The sequence below is a fragment of the Eucalyptus grandis genome, chromosome 2, assembly GCF_016545825.1.
Source record: "Eucalyptus grandis isolate ANBG69807.140 chromosome 2, ASM1654582v1, whole genome shotgun sequence".
Classification (NCBI taxonomy): Eukaryota; Viridiplantae; Streptophyta; class Magnoliopsida; order Myrtales; family Myrtaceae; genus Eucalyptus; species Eucalyptus grandis.
Genome location: NC_052613.1, coordinates 35,374,544 through 35,398,247, shown reverse-complemented (window position 1 = coordinate 35,398,247; position 23,704 = coordinate 35,374,544). Strand labels below are relative to the sequence as shown.

At 39.8% G+C, this 23,704-nt stretch overlaps 3 protein-coding genes and 1 long non-coding RNA gene across 4 annotated transcripts; all 4 read right to left on the bottom strand.

Annotated features, from left to right (window-relative positions):
- Window positions 1–24: 24 nt before the first annotated feature.
- Window positions 25–2,100, bottom strand: LOC120290678 (disease resistance protein At4g27190-like). The gene has a single exon (XM_039307035.1). The coding sequence runs from the start codon at window positions 2,098–2,100 to the stop codon at window positions 25–27; it is 2,076 nt and encodes a 691-aa protein (XP_039162969.1).
- An 8,030-nt stretch (window positions 2,101–10,130) lies between these two features.
- Window positions 10,131–10,759, bottom strand: LOC120289313. Its single transcript, XR_005547240.1, has 2 exons — window positions 10,701–10,759; window positions 10,131–10,585 (listed from the first exon to the last, which is right to left on the bottom strand). It is a non-coding gene; the product is annotated as an uncharacterized LOC120289313 (long non-coding RNA).
- Window positions 10,760–17,059: 6,300 nt separating this feature from the next.
- LOC120290677 (putative disease resistance protein At3g14460) lies at window positions 17,060–20,254 on the bottom strand. The gene has a single exon (XM_039307034.1). The coding sequence runs from the start codon at window positions 20,252–20,254 to the stop codon at window positions 17,060–17,062; it is 3,195 nt and encodes a 1,064-aa protein (XP_039162968.1).
- A 16-nt stretch (window positions 20,255–20,270) lies between these two features.
- LOC120290676 (putative disease resistance protein RGA3) lies at window positions 20,271–21,065 on the bottom strand. The gene has a single exon (XM_039307033.1). The coding sequence runs from the start codon at window positions 21,063–21,065 to the stop codon at window positions 20,271–20,273; it is 795 nt and encodes a 264-aa protein (XP_039162967.1).
- Window positions 21,066–23,704: the final 2,639 nt, after the last annotated feature.

Here is a 23,704-nt window from a genome sequence, read left to right as displayed (position 1 = left end):
GAGGACTGGCAATAGACAAAGCGCTCAATTTTTCATGTTCTTCAACTCAGCTAGGCTGGCGTTACTTCGCGGTGCTTCATCCTCGGCCTCCCACCGATGAAAACTGTCTTCCATATCCAGTTCTTCTAAATTAAACAAGCTTCCAAGTACGCCAGGTTCAATAACGTTGAGCCTGGTGCACTCTCTCAAGTCCAAAAATCTTAATTCTGTTAGTTCACCTATTTCTTTGGGCAGCCGAGCGATGGTAGATCCGAAGAAGCTTAGGAACTGCAAACCTGTCAGCTTTCCAAGAATAGTCACATCCTCCAAAATGCAGAGATCGAGAGATAGCGACTTGAGGTTTCCGAGGAACTCAATCGACGAAGGTAGCGAGGTGAAAGATAAGCGAGCCAAGTCCAAGACTTGGAGCTTCTCCATAGATTCAAAAAATGACCCAGGAATTTTGAGAGACGGGTTTTCGAATAACAGAAGCATCCTCAAGTTTGGACAGTTCAATTTTTCAGGAAGCTCATCAATGCCAACATATTGGAAAGATATCGCAGTGCATCTTCTGAGCTCATCCTTTGGCCATTCTTTAAACCCACGATCCTTCGTCCCAAACAAGGCGTTCCATTCTGTGTCAATAAACTTGTCATGCACAGAGATAGCCACGTCAACAAATATGTCATGCATTTTGAGCTTTTTCGTGACGTCACTATCTAATAGCAAAGAGCAACCCTGGAGGCTAAATAGATCTGTAGTCAACCTATTTCTAGCTTCTTCGATGGTCTTGCTGAATTTTTCAAATAAACCTAAACCCATGGAGTAGACTAGGGTATCCTTCATGAAACATCTCCCATTATATAGAGCACAAACCAAGAATAATGATCTGATCCTCTCATTTTCTAAGTCATTGTAACTTAGTTCCACTACTGATTTTACATCCGACCCTTCTATTTTGGTCAAAGCATTGCTCCATGCAGCCAGATGTCCGTGTTTCAACCTTTTTGCTAACGAAACAATCAGAAGTGGCAAGCCTCCACAATTCTTAACCACTCCATCTACCAAGGGCTTAAAGTCAGGATCGTTCACCTTGTCCCCCACTATCCTTTCAAAAAGTCTCCGTGCTTCTTCATGCTTTAACTCACCAAGTAGGAATACTGGGTCAGAGCACATGTCAATGCACAAAATATCTCGATATCTAGATGATAATAATAACTTGCAACCTCTTACTTTATTATCGTCACCGCAAGGGATTCCAACATCTTTCAACTCTAGCTTCCTCCACAAATTATCTAAAATTATGAGAATTTTTTTTTCACGATCGCACTCTAACCTCTCACGCAAACGATTGGCTCTCCCACGAGCAGTTTCCACATTCATTAGCTTTAGGCCTAGTGCGTCAGCAATTTCTCCCTGGATTGTTTTTAAATCTGGATTGCGTGATACATTTGCCATTGTGACCACATCAAATATCTTCTCTTCCCTAACTCGCCTTTCAACGTCCTCCAAAAGCTTGGACTTGCCAACCCCACCTGGTCCGTACACCCCAACCACACAGATCTTGTCATCAGTTATAGCCTTCATTACATGCTCTGTGATTGAAGCCCTCGACTCCAGGACATCTTCTTTCTTGTCAACAGATCTTGCAGCGGAAGTGGTAGAAGTGACAATTCCTGTTGGAGTATTCTCATAGTAGACCTTCTGGAAGATGTTTTTTGTGCTTTCATTATGGAGTCCTTGAATGAGTTGAGTCGTCTTCTTCACCTTCCTGCCAAGTGGATGGCGCACCACAGGGTTGGGAAGCCACCCGTTGAAGCAAGCAGTGTTTGCAGTTTCCTCATGTTTTAACAAGTTTTCTGCTTCCTTAGCCTTACTCTCCACATTCTTTAGCCAATTCTTAACATCAGATTCTATAAGTTTTCTGTCATACATGGCTTCATCAACGGAGTGCTGCACCCTTTCCTTTGCAACCTCTAGCTCCTTGACTCCATTTTTGAGATCGTTGACATATCTCTCGTAGCACAACACGTACATAAATTGACGTCCAATGGGAGCAATCAGGTACTCACCGAGATTCGACACAAGCTTTGATGCAACAGAAGTAACAAATGCGGCCATAATTTCTTCTCTAATCTCTAGAAGTTCCTTTTTCCTCCCTCTTTTGTTCCTCTTGTTGTTGCCTCCTATTATTTGCCAAAACAAATGGTTGCGAATGAAATTGAACGGAGAACATAACTAGTCACTCCATGTATGAAAAGAAAGGAAGAGCAAAGCGATTAAATAGTCAAAACAGCGAAATAAAACCAAGCTTAAACAATGAGTCGGGCTTTGATACGCTTTTGGGGGCAATTGGCGAGAGTGTGAAAGCGTACGTGGAGTTGCTCCCTCAACTGTCGAAAACAGTATGATAGGTAAATTGTGTAATTTGTGGTAAAGGTCTTTACTCGACCCATGACTTCTTTTTTTTTTTTTTTTTTTTTTTTTTGGACAAACTCGACCCATGACTTTAAAAAGCGAAGTCTTAATGCGTTGTTTTTTTTGGGCCCCCGGGGGGAGTAGGCCGAGAAAATATTGGGCTACATCTAGTGCTACAAAAAATATTGGCTACGTCTAGTGTTACAACGTGGAAAATAAGAAGGCACCTCAAATTGCGCCACGTGTCCCACATGGGCCCACGTTGTCAGGCCAATTTCTCCCCACTCTTCTCTCTCCTAGCACACTTTCTCTTCGCTGGCGCGGACGAACAGCCAACCACCTCGACCTCCGTGGCGACCACCTCCTCCAGCATGTCCGGGAAGGTGCACGAGTGCTTGATCTGCCACAAGAGCTTCCCCACCAGCCAAGCTCTTGGCAGGCACAAGCAGTGCCACTACGAGGCCCCCACTCCTGCCTCCTCGGCCGTCGCCGCCTCGCTACTAACGGGGTGAGCGTCTCGGTGGGTGTGGGGTCAACTCACACGCAGAGCTAGGGGCACTGTGAGTTTGATTTGAACATCCCGGCACTCCCGGAGTTCTCCTCCTGGTTTGCGGTCTCTGGCAACGTGGATGACGAGGTGGAGAACCCACACCCCTCCAAGAAGCCCTGATTCCTAGTGCTGGTGAACACAGAAGCAGCCTGAAATGGGTTGAATCGGAAACGCATAGAAACTCACAAAAAAAAAAAAAAAATCGGCAATCAGAATCGAAATGGGAAATCGATTGAGTTTCAGATAGGAATAGAGACGATTGTTTTTGTTCGTCTCTTCTTGTTTGCTTGGTGACATGCAGCTTCAATTGCTGCGAAGAGAGAGAGTCGGGTGAGAGAGCGTGCGGAGGAGGGAGAGAGAAGAGAGAGAAGAGAGAAAAGTGGGGAGAAATTGGCCTGACAACGTGAGCCCACGTTGGACACGTGGCGCAATTTGAGGTGTCTTCTTATTTGTCACGTTGGAGCACCAGACGTAGCTAATATTTTCGGCAAAAGATCGCTTCAAGTGCCATAAGTTGGCACAAATGGACACTCAAGTGCCATAACTTACGAAAGTGACACTTAAATATCACATTTTAAAAAAAGTGGGATACCTGAGTGCAACTTCCGGCGAAACCGGCCAGAAATCATACGTGACAATTAAAAATTAATATTTCTCACCGAGGTGGCTCGTTGGAGAGCTAACTCAGCTCTAATTCACCCAAAACGACGTTGTTTCTATAGTTGGCCAAAATAGAGCCCTTAAATCGGCTAAAACGACGTCGCTTTGGCATAATTTGAATTTTAATATAATATAAATTTAATTTAATTTAATTTAAAAAATAATAATAATATAATATATATTTATATTTATATTTTTAAAAAAAACGGAGGAGGAGGAGGAGGAGGAAGGCAGCCGGCGGCTAAGGGCTCAACCCCGCTGTCATCTCCTCCTCGCCATCGCCCTGGGTCGGTGGGTGTCGGCCCTCGGCCAGGCTCGGACGGCCCGCCGACCCTCCCCCACCTCCCGATGACGGAGGGGAGATGGCGGCGGCGACAGCGACAAGGGTTGAGCCCTTAGCCGCCGGCTGCCTCCCTCCTCCTCCTTCCCCTCCTCCCTTTTTTTTTTCCTCCTCCTCCTTTCTCCTCTCGCCCTAGATCGAGGCGAGGGCTTGCGGGCCCCTTGCCGGCCCCTAGCTAGGGCCCGAAAACCCCGACCAACCCTCCCCCTCCATCGCCGGTCCTTGCCGGTGACGGCGGGAGGCGGCGGCGACTAAGGGCCGAGCCCTCAGTGCCTCTCTTTTTTTTTTTTTTTGTTTTAATTTGTTTTAATTTTTTAATATTTGTATTTTTTTATAAATGTTTTAAATAAATTTAATTTTAAATTTAATTTAATTAATTTTTATATTGATTTTTTTACCACGTCAACATTAAAATGACGCTGTTTTGCACTTACTTACAGAAAATTGACATGTCGGCGTTTTGGTCGAATTGACACTTAAGTGATCCATTTTACTCCGATTTTGGCACTTAAATCTCACTTTCGTAAGTTATGGCACTTAAGTATTCTTTTGTGCCAAGTTATGACACTCGGGGTCCGCACGTCCAATATTTTCTCAGGCAAATCTTGATGCATTTAAAGACATTTGTAAGGATCGAAACTTTAACATGAGTGAAAAAGGTTTATATAATAATTTGCTTTACAGGTCTTTCGAGTCAAAATGCTCATGAGCCAAAATGGAGGGAATAATGTTAATCAATTTATTTTTGCCCCCAGAAGAATCGGAGGATCATGATTAATATTTTTGGAAGTGAGTGAACTGACGCCATAACTAGTGGCTCGATCTGATGCTCGGGCAGCTCTCGCTCGAGTATCAGGAGCACCATTTTTCGATAGTACAGGAAATTATAATCTGAGCCTCAAAAGAGAAATAAACCGTGTCGACAATTTGGCAGTCGAAAAATGACATCGTTAACAGGTCCAATGCTGAAAAATCTGCCGACATAATTGGGTAGAAAAAAAAGTAAAATCAGGAATCATTACGACAAATTAAAAGACGTTTCTTCAAAATGAAAACAAATTATAAAAAGGGGCGGTCCCTCAACCTAGCCAAGTTGAATAGCAATTCCACCAAGTGAGGCCAAATAGTGGTAGTTCGAATATTTTGATATCATGTGAGATTTAGTGGAACTATTGCTAACTGTTCTAAAAGTTTGAATTGTTATTTGAATGTGCGGTTTAATAATTGATAATTCCATCACATTATAAATAAAAATTGCAGGACTACCATGCCCTTCACAGGAGCAAAAAAAAATTGCTGGTTAACAAGCAAGTTCTCCATTTAAAAGAGGGGTTCCAATCCGCTAACCCTCCGACATAATCTTGTTAGCATGTACGTTGAACATAACTTCCAAAAGGTGAAAGTATATTTTCATCTCATTTTTAAGGAAATCTCTCTTTTGCGCTTACTTGCTATAAAAAATAAAGAAAATATCAAATGCAAGAAAACTAAATTGACCAAAATAAAATTTAAGAAAAATGGATATCAATAATAATATTAAACAATAAAAAATTGGTAAAGATAGCCACTTTAATATAACTAAATAAGATATTATAAGAGAAAGAATATACACAATTAAATGAAAAGGGAAAAAGTTAAACAAATATATCTAAAGATATTATAAAAGGAAATGATGTCTCAACTCATAAAAGGAAATAATTAACAAAAATCGAGGTGAATTTTTATATTTCGTTTGTGGTTTGATCATTTGTTTTTTTTATGGATAGTGGAGTCTTACAGATAAAAGTATTATTAAAGTAGACGGAAAAGTACTATTGCTGAGGGTATGGATGTAATTTTCGTTCATAACCCTATTTGCCCTAGACTTTTGTTGTATATTAGGGCAATTTCTCTTGTAATGTAACTTAAGACTCGATAACGATCCTGATAATGAAAAGGTTGCTTATTGTGGTCCTGTGATTGTTCCCTTTTTGATCTTGATAGGTTTTTCCATACAAAAGATTCGCGTGTCTTCTTCTCTTATTTTATTCTCTTTTACTTTCGCATTCCTAAGAATTGGTATCAAAGTTTAGTTTGATGTCATAGTAGAAGCGGTGGAGATGGAAGAAGGAAAGGTGGAGGTTGATAAGTTTGATGACAAGAAATCTAATATGTATAAGATCGAGCATTTGTCATATCAGAAGAACCTTCATTAGCCTCTGTCAAGAGAGAAACTAGATTCAATCAAGAAAGAAAACTGTGAATTGTTTGATCGACTAGATGTGATTCAACTCAAGTTAGTGCAAAAAATTGCCTTCAACACCACCAAAGAAAAGACAACATCGGATTTGATGAGGGCTTTGTCCAACATGTATAAGAAACCCTATGCGTCAAATAAGGTATATTTGATGCTTTTATCTGTTCAATATGAAGATGGTTGAAGGTGCTTTTGCGAAAGATCACATCAACAAATTTGACGTAATTGCGACTTTGGTGAGCTTGGTGGAAATCAAATTTGGTGAGGTAAAATCATAAATTCTGTTATCTTTTCTACTTGAAAGTTGGAGTACAACTGTGACTGTGGTGAGTAGTCCGTTTGGTTAGAAAAAGTTGAAATTTCAGGATACCCGAGATTTGATTCATAACAAGGATATTCGCAGGAGAGAGTTGGGTAAATCTTCAGGCACTCCCTTGACTACTAGGAGCAGAGAAGAAGAAATCAACTAGTTTAGAACTAGAAAGTCCAAAGGGAGAAGCAAATTGAGAACTTATGGTGAAATTATTAATCTACTGGAATTGCAAAAAGAAGGTCCATTGAAACGAGATTTTAGAGTCCCAAAAAAGAAAATCATTAAAGAAATTGAGATAAAGAGAAATCTATGAATGCAACCTTTGAAGAGACGCTTGTCCATGATGCCTTAACTTTGAATGTTAACAATCCGATTGAGTCTTGGATTCTAGATTGAGTGCACTGTTTCCCTCTACTTCATGCTAGGAATTAATGAACTATTTTGTTGCTAGGAAGTTCAGAAAGGTTCAACTTTCTAATGATGAACCTTTAGATATTATTGGCAAGGGTGATGTTTACATAAAGACTACTAAGAGGTCTCAGTGGAAGTTGCATGATATCATATATATTCCTAACCTTAAGAAAAATTTGATCTCTATAGGTCAATTAGATAGCATATGATAGAGTACTAATTTTGGGGATGGCTTGTTAAAGGTTGTTAAGGTGCTATAGTTGTAGCACAAGGAATAGAATTGGGAACACTATACATGATTGAAACCAATAGAGAAAATAGTAGTAGTTGCTAACTCGGAAACCGATTCCAAATTGTGGCGCCACAGATTTGAGCATGAGTGAAAAGGGGATGAAGGTGGTAGAATCAAATAGAAAACTGTCTGATATGAAATCCATAAATATTGGTCTATTTGAGGATTGCACGTGTCAGTTCTTTAAGGATTGGAAGAGAATCAAAGTAGGGGAAGTTAGAGTTGGTGCATATAGATGTTTGAGGACTAGCCCATATGGGAGGCTCACATTACTACATTATGTTCATTGACAATTCCACTAGGGAGTTATTAGTTTACTTTTTGAAAAATAAATATGATGTGTTTACTACTTTTAAGAGATGGAAAGCTGAAGTGAAGAATTAGACTTGTGTGAAGATTCATTATTGAAGGTTTGACCATGGTGGTGAGTATGATAGCAATGAGTTCAAGCAGTTTTATGAAGAAAATGGAATTAGCATGATAAGAACAATTCCAATAGAACACATCAAAATAGATATGCTAAGAGGATGAACAAAACTATGATGAGTATGCAAGAAGTATGAGGATGCATGCAGGATTACCCAAGACATTTTAGGCCAATGCGGTTACCGTAGCACCTTACTTGATCGATAGAGGACCGTCAGTTTCACTTGATTTCAAGCTACCGGTAGAAGAGTGAATTGGAAATAAGAAGAATCTCTTGCATCTGAATTGTTTTTTTTATTGTGTTTCTATGTCCACATAGATTCTGAAACTATACACAAGCTTGATACAAAGGCTAGTAAATGTTTTTCATTGGATATGGTTTTGATTATTTTGGCTATCGGTTTTGGGATAAACAAAGTAGAAGAATAATAAGAACTAATAATGTTACATTCAATAGAAATGTGTTGTACGAGGACAAGTCTATAGCATAATCTAATGTGATGAAACCAACAGAGGAGACTAAAGAAGTTGAACTGGAGAGGATTTCTAAGAGTATTCTAGTTAGGAATCTTGAAACTGTTGTTATAGACTCTAATCATAAACTAGAACAAGAACCACCTACACCTACACCTGCACCCACTTTAAGAAGATATAGTAGAACATCTAATCCTATGTAGAGATACTCTCCATCATTGTATTATTTGCTTTTGACCAATGTCAGTGAATTAAAAAAAAAGTATTGAGGTTGAAGATTCTATTAAGTGGTAGTTGGCACTACAAGATGAGTTTTATTCACTCTAGAAGGATATAACTTGGTGTTAACTATGTTATCAAATGGGAAGAAAGCATTGCAAAACAATTGAGTGTATAAGATTAAAACCTAATGGCAGCAAGGGATGTAAAACAGGGTTTGTTGTTAAAGGTTTTCCACTAAAAGAAAGGAATCGATTATATAGAAATTTTCTCTCTAGTTATGAAGTTGACTACCATTAGGTCTGTGTTAAGTATTGTTATTGTTAAGAATTTACATCTAAAACAAATAAATGTAAAGATTACATTACCCTGTGGTGACTTAGAGAAGGATATCTACATGGTGCAACCGGTTGATTTTTAGGTTCTTAGCAAAGAAAATTATGTCTTCAAGATAAAGAAAAGTCCGTATGGTTTTAAATAGGCTCCTAAACAGTGTGATAAAAGAAATTTGACACCTTTCTATGCGGCTACGGGTTCACTGGATGTGAAATGGATCATTGTTGTTATTTCAAGAAATTTGATGAGTTCTAAATCATTTTGTTGTTGTATGAGGATGATATGCTCATTACATGATCTAACATGAGGGAGATCAACATATTGAAGTAGCAATTGTTAAAGGAGTTTAAAATGAAAGATTTAGGAGCAGCAAATTGGATTCTCAGGATGAGAATCGTGCAAGAAAGATCTTAAGGAATTCAAAAGTCATCTCAAGGAAAGTACATTGAGAATGTGCCGAACGGATTCAAAGTTCAAATTGCAAAGCCTAGAGGCACTCCTTCAGGAAGTCACTTCATACTCTTAAAGAAGCAACCACCAAAGATAGATGAGGAACGGTAGTACATGGCTAAGGTGCCTTATGCGTCCACTATTAGTAGCTTGATGTATGTTGCGGTGTTTACCGGACTAGATATAGCTCATGTAGTGGTAATTGTGAACCAATATATGATTAATTTAGGAATAAAGCATTGGGAAGCTATAAAGTAGCTACTTAAATGTCAGCAAGGTACTTCAGGTATGTCAATTTATTCTATGAAAACAATGTGATTTTGCAAGTTTTTCCTGATGTAGATCTTGGTGGTGACTTAGACAAAGGAAAGAGCACCTCGGGTTATGTTTTTACCTTAGGTGGCACTTCAATCAATTGGATGTCTAGACTAGAGAAATTTGTGTCCCTTTTAACCACTAAATTATAGTATGTTGCTATATCTAAAGTTGACAAAGAGATGATTTGGTTAAAGAATTCTCTGGACGAGATAAACAACGAGCATGATTGTTTTGTTCTTTTCAAGGATAGTCATTTTACTATTTCATTCAAGGACAAAGCACATTCTATTGGAGTATCATCGTATCCGTATGCTTGATATAGTCTAAATGCGTTCAAGATCATCCAATACAAACCGAAGACCTTTCAACATGAACAATAGTGGGCTATTACAAAAATATCACAACAAATGTTGGTAACAACTTTTACTAATCTGCCATTTTTAGATATGTTTGATATAAGGCTGGTGCTCACTTTGATCCTGCGTCATTTTGTAGCCTTAAAGAATTGATTTAGTTGATCTTACGGAGACTTCGGCCAAGAAGCATAAGGAACTTGTGGCTTTCGAGATGTACTTGTTATATTGGCCGTGCAGCCCCAAGTGATGAATTTATTAAATGAAAATTGTTTACTGTTGGCAAAGCATTCTCTCCACCAGCTTCATATGTCAGGGACGTTGGGGGAAGTTAGTAGGAAAAGCTCATGATGAGTTGAACAGTTATTACTAGTAGTAGGCTTACAAATACCAGCGACATGGGATTAAAAATCTCTCTCTTTCGACAATCAAGATACTTTGTGATCTATTTTTATCTCTGCTTTTGATTACATAATTCTTCTTTTCTCCCAATTTACTTCTTCAGTACAATTTACGCTTTGCTTGCAATCTTTTATTTTTCTCCGCATTTAGTTTCGCATAAATTCACACTTTGTCGAGTCGCCATTTCGTGCAATTTGTGCGTGAGGTAAGGAACCGTGGAGCAATCTAAGTGGCTCTTGGTGCAATTTGTCTATTTCTGCTTGAATTTAGTCACATGATTCGATTGATTTAAAGAGATCTGGAGATCCAAATGCTACTCTAGAGGAGCAACCTAGAGCTGAAATTACGTAATGGGTTTTGTGTTTGATAATAAAGTTACCTTCGCACAAATCAAGTTATGTCCGAGTCCTGAGAGGCAGTGAACCGGAGGATTACTTTCACATCTCGACCTGAATTTATCAAAAAATATTTCAAAACCGAAATGAGTGTATCTATAATCTCGTGATTGGCATGGTGATCTTACCGATGTACTTCTCCTCTTCAAGCACAAGCCCTTGCACTGAAACAAGCTTTACTTTTTCTCTAGCCCCAAAGGATGAGCCACATGTGCTCAATATATAGGAAATCTTTAACGAGGCAATTTACTTCTTTAACCCTCACCTCTTGTCCGAGACCATCGATTGGCGAGAATAATACCCCTGTAGACAAATCAAAGTGAAGATAGGCGACCCGTTGCTTTCCATGCCCATTAAACGAGAGAATCGATACTTGCGTTGGTGTTAAGGTGTCCATAGTGGAAATTAGCTTTTAACGTGATGCTATTCTTTGAGAGTTATGTCACGACAAAAAAGATAGTACAGGTGGAAATGGGAATAGATTCTGGGGCCTGTAGGTCACTTTTCCTAAAAGTATAATGGGAGGAGAGCAGAAAACAGTACATCCCCAAGCATATAACAAGTCCTCTAGAAAACTCTCTCAATAAAGCTTGTGCTAATAGTTTAGATGTAACTAAATTGCCAATGTACTTTTTCAATTTGTTTAATGCTGCCTATTGTTTTTGTCAATGTGGTCCCTATATATATATATATATATATATATATATATATATATATATTTGCTCAAATCAGTCCTTCCGATAACCACAAGTCATTTGAGGTTGAAGCCTTACGAAACCATTCTTTACAGTGTTTCTTCTTTGGACAGATAGATATAAGATATAAGGATGCTTTTCATTACACTGTATCCATCCATTCAAATGAGCCTACAGTTCATCAACATTATTGAAGAAGATTGACGTGTCACATGGACATAAAGAATGAAAAACTGTTAGATGCTACACGCGGCATCCTCTGGTGCTACAGCTGTCGGAATAATATCTTTCTTCTACGCAAGCATCCAAGTTTTTAGTACTGCTATGCAACTTGCACGTAGGGAAGATCTTTTTTTTTTTTTTAGCTCACGGAAGATCTTCTTAAAATGCATTATTTTTCACCCTCACAAAATCACTTCCTTCACTTTACTAATTATTTCCGGTTTTCGTTCTATTCCAATACTGGTCAGTGGTCACTCTGTGTTAATATCATTTTTCTTTTTCTTTTTCAATATAAGAGCGTAAAAAGACCACCTATCAAATTTCTATTACAAACTTTTTAGTTTGCTTCCATGTTCAACAATTTTTTTTTCTGTTACAGTGAAAAAACCCGAAGCATTTATCTTTGATTTATTTTTCAATGTTGAAGCATGATCATTCCTCATAATTTTTTTTAGAAAAATTTCACTCGTAATAAGTTGATATTGATTTCTGGATAGAACATTATTATTTCTTCGTCCCTTTTGATATTGATTTCTGAGTAGAACATAATTATTTCTTCGTCGCTTTTAGATCTATCTCTTGATATCAAGTTACAAAAAATCTCTTGACTTTGTGTATTTTTTTTTTCATGCCAATTTTATTTTATGAACGCAAAAATATAAAGCAAAAGGAAGAATGAAATTCATCTGAGATTTGTGAATGTCCAAAAAGAAATATCTCCAAATTCATTATACGTTCAACTTGTTTTATTATATATATTTTTCAATTCATGCTATTTTTATTCTGAAATTCTCACTACGTTGCAAACTTTTTAAGTGGGAAAGAAAGTACATAAAAGGGGAAAGAATATATGCACCGGTGTGATCACTTCCTTCTCTTCAAATCATGTATTATTTTTTATTTTCGTGATATGATGTTGACTTTTAAACTGGGAAAGAAAGTAAAAAAAAGTGACTGTGTCGTTAGTGAACAGGGCCATGTGTCAGCCCCTCTAAGGTATCCTTGGAGCCCAACATGACTTCTTAGCATTTATTCCCCGTGAAACCCGACTCGTTGGCTTTGGATAGATAAGTGAAAAGAGAAATGATTGGCTAACGGCACCATTATGATAAATAATTAAAAAAAAAGACACCGTCTTCTTAGAAAAGAGACAGTGCCTTCCCTGCTTTTCATTAAGGAAACCGGTTACATTATTTAGCCGGTTTTCTTCGAAAATTTGGAAGGCAAATATCCCTTAATGGGATGACAATGGGATGACTTATATGTTTAGAATAAAATAAGGAACGTGATTGATGTGAGGAAAACCAATAAATACCTTTAATATCATAAGCTTTATGATTTGTAACCATTTACACGATCATCAATTGAGCGACCATAATCAAGGGTTAAAATCAAGCAATTGTGGCCTCAAGTTTCGTGACTCAAAAAGATTGAGAGGACATGATCGTTGTGAGCCTCATGACTCAAGCTCATGGCTGTTGCGAGCTTAAATTAAGCGGCCATAGCTACAAGCTCAAGCGGCTACGGAGTCCACAAACTTGAGCTGGAATATTTATGGTTGCCAGATGCTAGAGCTTGAGCTTGCACCCTGATAGCTGCGATGGAGCCCCTATCTCTATCTCTTAATTTTGTTTTCATTTATGTTGTTTAGTGTGGCACCTATTTCGCATCATATAATATCTTTGAGCGAAGTATAACACGACACGTGTATTCCGACCTTTGTGTCAACATTTTTGCTATACATGTTAACAAAAATCAACTGATAAGAGAAGAGACATTTTATAAAAAGTTGAAGGGGGCTTTTTAACATAGCAAATATAGAGGGCGATTTTATTTTTCGGACAAAAATGGAGGAATAAATGTGACATCATTCCTTAATTAAAATAAAAACACCAAAACGTTCCCTTCCACAATTATCAAATTCAGTTGCCCGCCTCTTACAAAGTGAAAATCGTGTCAATAGACAATCATTAAAATTCAGAATGATTGTACCGTCATGCTAAGTGAATCTAAATATTGAAAGATTCTCCTTATTTTGATGCAAAAACCAAAAATTATTAAAAGGAAAACTAATGATCACAAGCATAGGTAGAGTCAAAAAGCTTCTGCACACAAGTGGTATAATTAACCACTCATTAGTCATCACTAAGGATGAGTTTGCTTGAAATCAGACACCACCACTAAGGATCGGTTTCGAAAAATTAAAATCAAGAACCGTCCATTGGTTCCATGGATCTAATAGAAAACCGGATGGTCAGTCCGGTCTTATTTTCGAGTGGGTCTATAGAACCAGTCACCAATTCCTACAAAATTGCATTAATCAATTAATAGAACACATAGTAAAAAGCAAAAGTTTGTTTCGCTATCTCCCCCTGTTTGTTTCGCCATCTCCACCCGTCCTTCTCTCAAACCTCCCAAACTCAAAATATTTCAACCAATCAAACTCCCCACATTACCAACACTCACGTGGGAAACTTTGTCGAGATCGAAACCGCAGTCCAAACGCAACTCGGAGGAAATGCCGATCGCTGTTCCTCAATCCACCGGCCACAGAATCCGAAGATGCCTTAGGTCGGATGTGCAGGGGAGACTACGGCGCGAGATAGAAAGCTTTCGCCAACTGTAGGAAGGAAAATCGCGGGGGAAGATGAGAAATGAGATTGACGTTTACTAACATGCCTCAGTTCGTTCCATCAAAGGATTGGCCCGCGAGAAAGAGAGGGCAAATGCAGGAAAAAAGAGGGAGAATCACGAAGGGAGGAGGATCAGTCGCCGAGAGTGAAAGAGATGGAGTGAATGTAGAATGTTGCGGACATGAGGCAGGAAAGAGATAATAAAAGGGAAAGATGAGCTGGATTTTTTTAAATATATAATATATATTTAATAGATACCGAGCTGGTCAAGGTGGGTGGAATTAAGAATTGGACCGATACTCACCAGTCCAGTTTGATTCCGGGCTGTTTTCAATTCCTTTGCATATCCCTATTTGTCGCCCTTAGAGGAAATTAATATCATTTATAGCACAACTGTATCCCACACATTTTGTAGACTTGTATTTTTTTTTTTTTGGAATTAATATCATTTATACCACAATTGTATTCCACACTTTTTGTAGACTACTACTTTTTTTTTCTTTTTTCTTTTTTTTTTTTTTTGTGGTCAAAGCAGACTAATATTAATCATGTTCCACACGATGAGAACTAGGACCTCTTCTCCTTAGTTTATGATGGCTAACTTTTTCAAGAAAAATGACATGGATGATTTTTAATTTTTAGCTCAGTATGCAATATTCTCCTTGAATTTTTAACTTCTTCAGTGTACTCCTTAAATTTTTTGTACTTATTCAATTTAGTCCCCGAATTATATGAAATTATTCAATGTTTTTTTTGGTAACTTGAATTAAAGAAACAACAACATTGAATATTATTATAGAGTCTAGGGACTTCCATATCACAAAAATTAAAGGTATATGGATAGCATTGCACATTAGGTCAATAATCACGATCCATTTATGTAACCATCCCAATTTTCCAGGACGTATTGTCTGCTCAGAACAACATGCTGATAAATCTTGATATATATAATATATTGTGAATCTTATCTGCTTACCATCGCTCGCATAATGGTGGCGTCATGGTTGTCAATGTCAAGAGAGGGTGGGCCGAGCCTCACGAGCAATTTCTAAAGATGTCACACTAGCGGAACATCGATCATGTCGGTGAGGGCATCAACCGTCGAGCTGTGCCTCAAGTGAGTACCTTGGCTCCTAGGGAGAAAGAGGCAGAGTAGGAATAGTGGCGCATGGAGCACAAGCACACGGTCGCCAGGTCCCATGGAGCTAGTTGAGACAACAAAATATTAGTGAGCTACCGGAGCATTGAGCCTTCAAAAGTCACGAAGGACGGGGGCTCTTGAGGGCCAACCCACCCACGCTCTATGGTGGCAGTTGTGGCACCACTTTGACCTTGGCTAGATCCGGCGAGGACAAGCAAGCCCCCACCAACTGGCATGACGGGTGACGTGACAACGCCAGCCACCTTCGCAAGGACTTGGGCAATCCTCATCAACCCTCGCATGAGAAGGGAGGCATTGGTGCCACCCTTTGCTCCTACCCCAACCGCATTCCCCATTGACTTTTTTACTTTTATCATTTAACTGCTTCTATTTTTAATTTTCAATTTTTCTAGTTATTTCGTCTGATGTGGCGCCATGAAATTATACCGTTTTGTACTCGAGGAAATTCCGTCCGCCATTAACGGCCACGGAGGACTGAAAAAAATAAAAAATAAAAATAAATAAATAAAGGACATTGGATTTTCCATCCAATTAGAACATGACGTAAGTCATTCAATGACTCAAATGCTTGGATTTTACAAGTCTCAGTACCCAAATCAATAGAGTTCAAGTATCAAAACTTCAAACGCCTCAGTACAAATTCTAGTAAGAAATTCAGAACTACCGCTACCTTTGAAGGAGTCTTCACAAAGACTGAAAGATCTTAAGCAGTGGCTGCCTCGAACATTCGACAAGAAAGTCTGCGGCGGCGGCATTTTGAAGGCCTTTGGATACCTGGACATCGGACTCTGAGGCCATCACTCTGCATCTGTTTATGGCAGAAGCAGCCTGTCTCGCCGAGTAAAAGCTATGACCCTGCTAACTAGCAGCAGAAGCTAATCATTTTGATAATCTGACTAAGACGACAACACACACAACAGCATCAAGTTTGGCTGCCTCCTTTTGATTTTCTCAGGTCCAACCAACGGATTTGCAGCTAGATTATCTCCGCATTGTCATGATGTTCACACACAATTTCAACAAAAAACAAGCATGAATAATCCGAATTCTAATGCGCACAACCAAATGTCATCCCACATTCAGCAAAACTTGGTTGGTTTGTTGAAATTATGCGAAGCTGTTAAATTGTCGATCCATTTTGTAGAGTTTCCTGGAATTCTCTGAACTACAATTATCTAGAAGCTCCTAGAAGAACTGTTCTGCAGTGGCTAATATTTTGTCCATGGCCGAAGCATGTATGTAATAGACACAATTGAAGCAGATATCTCTGGCTCAAAATTTGCTAGAAATCTAACCATAAAAGCTCAAGTTAATGATTCGTAGCTGTGGCACTGGAGAACTGGCCATTTCAACTCTACTGGGCTCTTAATTTGTCCATGGTTAAAGCATGCAGATGATAGACACAGTTGAAGCAAGTATCTGTGACACAAGCACAGATAATTTGCTGATTGTGTCGATGGAAAATAGGCTCGTAGAGCTTGCATATAGTATACAGATCAATCAGCTCAACTATAAATCCCATGTACCAAGCCAGCTTGCTCATGTGTACCAACCATTATAATACAATAAATACCTTCCGATTTGTCCCTTTGCTGATAAATTTCATACACACATACTCAATACCTTCACATCACGGTCTATGTCAAATACCAACACCGAAATCTAACAGGATCAAATGGAAGCACTTACATGGGAAAAGTTAATGCATTTTTTTTACCAACGCCAGTAGTTGAAATCACACCAAAAGTGGGAGATAAAGACGTGGGCGGAATTCTTCATGAGATCAGATCATTGTTTATGTAGATAGTCGGGATTTCTTTGATGAGGTGCCAATAGTTGCCGGCGTGCTTTAAGCATTGCTCTTCGAGAAGTTTGCAGTCGCTGATGGACAAATGCTCAAGCGAGGAAGGAAGGCCGGCCTTGGGCAAGCACCTCAGCTTCCGGCATCCACGAGTGTACAAGCGCTGGAGAGAGCAAGGGAGGCCACTTGATAGACTCTCTAGGCTCCTCATGTCGGAGAGATTAAGATAGGTGAGAGAGGAAGGGAGGAGATCATGGTCGTTGCCATCGCTGTCTGGAGGAAAGCACACCATATCTCCAAGTCCGCCGACACTCCCGTCGATCCATAAAGATTGGAGCAACGCGAGTGTGTGCAAGCCCCACTCTTCCATATGCTGCTCCATGTTTACGCAGACCCTCACCTCGAAGGTCTCTATATTGGGAGGTAACCCTCCCCTGGGAAAGCGTTTGATGTTCTTGCAATCGACAATATATAGACTCCGGAGGGATGTGAGGTGATGCAATTTATCAGGTAGAGATTTTACATTCGGGCAACTCCAGAGGCTGAACTCGGATATGCTGGCGGGAAGCGGAGGGAAGTGCTCCAGCTCCAGAGCGGGACAACCGAATATCGTCAAGCGAGTGAGGTGGGAGAGCTTGTGCAGGCTCCGGGGCAGACTTCCCAATTGCTCGCAATAGAAAATTCTTACATCTTCAAGCCATTGGACGTGGTGTTGGTGGCCCGAGTCCGCAACTATCTCTGCCAGTGACTTCACTTCCCTGCAGTTATGAATCTTAAGTTCCTTGAGAGTCTCTGGTAGTCCACCCTTGCCGAATGGCGATTCAGGCAGTGAATCGCATCTGTAGATTCTCAATTCTCTCAGACGAGATGTCTCATTGCCAATCTTAGTGCCTATGGGCAAATGCTGGAGATTCTGGCAGTTTTCGACGGTCAATGATGTCATAGATGCTGGCAAACCAGTCTCTGGAAAGGACCGGAGTTTCGGACAGTTGAGAACGATCAAGCTACGAAGAGAGGCCAGATTGTGCACCTTGTCTGGAAGCTTCTCTAGGCTTGAGCAATCACTCAATTTCATAGCTTCAAGGCGGCTAGGCAGCTCTCTATCACTTTCTCTGGCTATAAAAGATACGAACTGACGACAACTTATGACATCTAAGCTCTTCAGACAAGCAAGATTCTGAACATAATCTCTGTCCTGCCACAAGTGTATCAGGTTTTTGCATCTTCTTACCTCAAACTTCTCTAACTTGGTCAAGGCTCTTGTGTACCCACGAGGAAAGCGAGTGAGCCCCTCGACATTTTCGACAGCAAGAGTGGTTAGAGAAGTCATGTTAACCAAGCTCTTAAAAGTCACCTCGTTACAGCTTCTGAAGTATAGCTCGCGGAGAGACAGAAGACTAACGGCAGGTGAGGCATGCAGAAGTGGACATGAATCAATTTCAAGCCTCACGAGGGCATCCAGTTTTCCGGGCAATCGTCCCTTCAACATGGGACAATTGTGGACCATCAGATGCTGAAGACAAGGGAACGGCACTTCTATTTCCTCAGTGCCACCAAAATGAGTCCAATCCTGCCAGAATGACATATCCTTGAACTCCAAGGTAGTTAAGGATGGAAAAGGCTCTGTAGTTTCGTAAAATTCGGAGCCCACCGTGCACACAGCATTCAGACCTTCGATGTGCAGTTCTTTCAGGGAGGTTAGCAGCCCGAGTGATGGTAATGATCCAACGTTACGGCAGCCACACAAGCGCAAAGAGACTATGTTGAGATGCAAAGGATCTCCCAGCCAGAAAGGAAATTCAATGCCGCTGTAGTAGGAGATTGTGAGATCTCGAAGGTCTTTATGAGGCTGAAGAAATTCGAGGACCTCCGTTTCAAGCTCTAGCTCTGCTTTCCGCAAATCTTCAAGGCGTTCACTCCATTTCTTGATTAACTCGACAATTCCACTCTTCATGCGTAGAATAGCATCCCTAGCGTCTCCAGCGTCTTTTACCTGTTTGCTCAATTTCATGATTGACCGGCCAATTTCACGCTTCATGCATAGATTAGCATCCTTAGCATCTCCAGTGTCTTCTATCTGTTTGCTCCATTTCATGATTAACTGGTCAATTCCACGCTTCATGCGTAGATTAGCATCCTTAGCATCTCCAGTGATTAACCGGTCAATTTCACGCTTCATGCATAGAACAGCATCCTTAGCATCTGTAGCGTATATTGCCTGTTTGCTCCATTTCGTGATTAACTGGTCAATTCCATTCTTCATGCGTTCAATAGCATCCTTAGCATCTCCAGCGTCTTTTACCTGTTTGCTCCACTTCATGATTAACCGGTCAATCCCACGCTTCATGTGTAGATTAGCATCCCTAGCATCTCCAGCGTCTTTTACCTTATGCAACTCAGAGATTAACAGTTCCCCTCTCAGGTGCTCGAGGCGTTTTAACTCCTTTAACCTCCGCCCGTTCTCTGTTCCCACGATAAACTTGGACAAAATCTCAAGATTCACCAAGTTACCTATACGTCGTGGCATAGCTTGTAGGCTCTGAGTTTCTCTAATGTCAAGAAATCGTAAATTGATCAGATTCTCGACACCTTGAGGCAATCCAGCAAGGTATGGACAACCCCGTAATATCAAAGCCTCTAGGTTCAACAGCTCACCGATGGATTCGGGAAGGCTTTCAATCTCAGCGTAAGATAAATTAAGGTAGTGCAGATGCCTCAATTTACCTACACAGTCTGGTACCTCGCTGATGCAGTAATGACTCAACGAAAACACCTTCAAATACTTCAAGTCCGACAGCAAGTCACCTAGCACGCTTTGGGACAAATGCAACATCGCGAACTTCTTTGGTCGTGGTTGCAATGAGATGAAGCTTCTTAGCCGCTTCATACTGCGATACACCTTAAGTCTTTCAGATGCAATTCCATAGCTCGAAATGAAGGATGCGTGACGAGCTGAAGATGCATTACTCTCATTGCTCCCTGATAAGCTAAAGTGCGTCGGGCCAGCAACTGACTTTGCAAGGTCATTCAGAAGATCATGCATCGAGAACCGCAAACTGTTGCTGCTTGATTCTTGAAAAAACGATCTCGATACTAACTCCTTGAAATAATCAAGACCTGTCTTCCAAAGGTTCTTTCCTTCGCTTCTGTGCACCAAGCCCTCCGCCATCCACCAATGGATCAACTCATCCCTTTCTATTTCGTAATCCTTGGGAAAGATCGCACAGTAAGCAAAACATCTCTTCAGATGAGGGGGGAGATGGTGATAGCTGAGTGTCAAAGAGGGAAGGATCTCGTTTCTCCTCTTTTGCTAGATCCCAAATTCGGCTGTTGGATATAGCTTCCCACTGGTGGGAATCGACGTCGGTACGTAGTAGTCCGCCCAACATCTTCACAGCCAACGGCAAGCCTTTGCACTTCATCACTATTTTCTCACCGAATGATTTAAGAGGGGTGTGGTGGTCGAAATTTTCGGCGCGAAGAGCGTGATAGGCCAGTAAAGTCAAGCAAGCATCTTCAGGCAACTCCTTCAGAGGGTATGCCCGAGCACCGGCCATTGAAGCAACACGGAGGTTACGAGCTGTAAGGACGATCACGCTTCCCTCAGCTCCGGCTTGGAAAGTCTTCAGGAGATTGGTCCACTCTTCGTACTTCTCTGTCCAAACATCGTCCAAAACGATAAGGAACCTCTTCCCAGACAGATGTTTCCACAACTTCTCTTGGGGCTGGTCTAGGTCGTTGCCTTCGCGAGACAAACCAGGGATAACCTGCAAAATCCTCTTTGTAATGGTGGCCACGTCGAAGTCATTGGACACGCAAGCCCATGCTTTGACATCAAAATAGCTGGCGTCATGATAGACTTGCTGGGCTAGAGTGGTCTTTCCGACCCCTCCCATCCCTATTATGGGAATTATTTTCGGGATCGCATTTATGTTGTTGATGCCTTCTTCTTCTTCAATCAACAATTGAAGGATCTCCATCTTTTCCTTCTCCCTACCTACAAAACAAGGCTCTGGGACACACGTCGTGATAGGCCGCTGCCGGGCTCGGTGGGATGCGAACTGGCTGGCCTCCTTCTCCGTCAGGCTCAGGCTATTTTCTGGTCGATAATCTCCTGCAGTCGATGGTCGATATCCTCTATTTTGGACCTCATTTTCTGGTCACGCACGAACTCTCTGGGACTGAAGTAGCTCGGCATGACCAGAAGTGTCTTGCTCGCCCTCCTGGAATCCGCCTTCTGCTTCTTAATCCTGGCTTGAGCATCGAAGTCGTAGAGCAAGTCCTCAATGTCGTAGGCCAAGTTCCGGAGGCCCTCGAGCCACGACTTGACTCCAGCATCACCAGTCAACTGCTTTTCCTCCGCGTCTTCCAGAGCGCAGTTTATTCGCCGGAGCTCCTTCTCCCATTTCTTCAGCAGGGTGCGGAGTCCCTCACGCCGCATGAGGCTAAGCAGCTCGCCTGAGGTTAACTTGTCGAAGAGCACCTGGAGGATGGTGCTGAGAAGCATCTCTCCAATGGCCGCTGCCATCTCCCCAAGGAGGATTGAACTGCAATGCAGATGGTTGTGAACCGAAGTGTGCGATTGAGTGGAAAATGGAGGCAAAGCTGATCTCTCAGGTCCTGGGAGGTCGGACCACGTGATGTAATGAGACTAGAATATCATGTAAGGTTTGGGAAAAATATTGTTGTTTTTTTTTCTCATTACAACGAAAATGTCATTTGACCTTTTTGCTGGACAATAAAAATGGCTGTGAGCGAAAAGCTTCACCGATTGCTATTACTAGAGCATTGAGTTCCATCTGGGCATACCATTGGTAGTTGTCTTCTAAAATATTTCATACGGACAAAAGAGAGATAGGATTGGAGAAAGGTGCTATTTTTGTCTCTACCTAAATCCCCTCCTCTGTTACTAGATAGACAAGATCGGTCTTATCAGTTTACATATTCGCACGGTCTCCCTTAACCTAGTTATTTTCCTTTTACGGTTTTCCATATTTAAACTTAGGGTTAATATCCTGAAAAAACCAAATTGGTACACATGTTATAAATTTTCTCCAAACTATTTTTTTGACCATGAAAAATCCTAAACTAATACACTTATGACAAATTTACCCCGATTAACCATAAAAAAATCATAAACTAGTACATTTATGATAAATTTATCCCAAATTAATTTATTTGACCGTGAAAAACTCCAAACTGATAAATTTGTGACAAATATACCATCCGTTAAATTGCATTAATACAAAAAAATCACAAAAATTGTAAACTATAATAAACGGAACGTAAAATCCCAAATTAGTATATTAATCAACTATCACATGTTATTTAACTTAATAATTTGATAATAAAATTTAATAAAAACTAACATAGGGTAAATTTATCACAAGTGTACCGGTTTGAGATAAATTTGTCAAAGGTATACTAGTTTGGGGTTTTGGTGGTAAAAAAAATAATTTTGAGTAAATTTTCGCACCTCTGAAAATTTTTCTGAATTTTTCTGAACAGCAACTCCTGCTTTTCCCTTTTTTTTTCTTTTCTCTCTCTGACCTGTCCCTCTCACGTCTTCTCCTCTTGCTGTTGTACTTTCTGCAGTACTTTTCAGCAGGGGAAATTTTTACAAAAAAAAAAAAAAAACACTTCTTTTTTGAATTGTTGACCTCGAAAACCCTTTTAAACTTATTGCTATTCAAAAATAAAAGCTAATCTCTTCCTCATCATTGCTCTTATATTAATTTATCTATTCCTCATCCCTCCTAATCCTAATTTTGACTTCATTTGTCTAAAAATTATTTCCAATATATCTATTTTCTATTAAAAATTATGTGTTTTGTTCCATGTAAGACGTTCTAGGAGTATTCAAAACCCAAAAATTATTGGCGTAAAAAAGTTATGGACATTGAGGAATTTTGATATTTTCCAGTAGACACTCCATGAATAATATTAACTTTTGTTAATCCAAAATGAATAATAATACACCAACGATTTAAAAGAAATTCTTATTCGATGCAAAGCTTTCTTCTAATTTTTTTTTTTTACCATTTTTTAAGTTTCACGTTGTGGAATGCAAATGTGATTTTTGTTTTGAAAAATCTTTAACGGTGGTTTCTTTTATTTCATCCGATCAATCTATGTAAATGACAGCCAATGAAGAAGATATGCATAACAAAAATACGAATTTTATAAATATGAGACTGTTAAAAAGTGGGTTTGTGCCAAAATTTTTGTATATTCTACTTGGCAATCAATTCATAATGTTATCGATATGAAAAAATTAATTCATGAATTTGCTTGACATCGCATAGAAATTTCTCTCTTCGACAAAGTTAATTCTAGCTAAAGTAAAATCTAAAAATAAAAATAAAAATAATTCATTTAATATTCATGGCATACCAACAATAAATAAAAACAAAACATGTAATATTCTTAATTATGTCAACTAGATAAATAGAAAGCTAAAACAAAGGAAAAATAAATAAATTTTGAGCACCATTTTAAGTAGAAATTAAATAATCGAGGGCAATTTTGATGGATTTAGTCATATAAAGGTGAATGTAGCCTATATAATGTAAAGAAGAAGAGGACTAGCTTGTGGTCATGTCAGGATAAGTAGCACTGT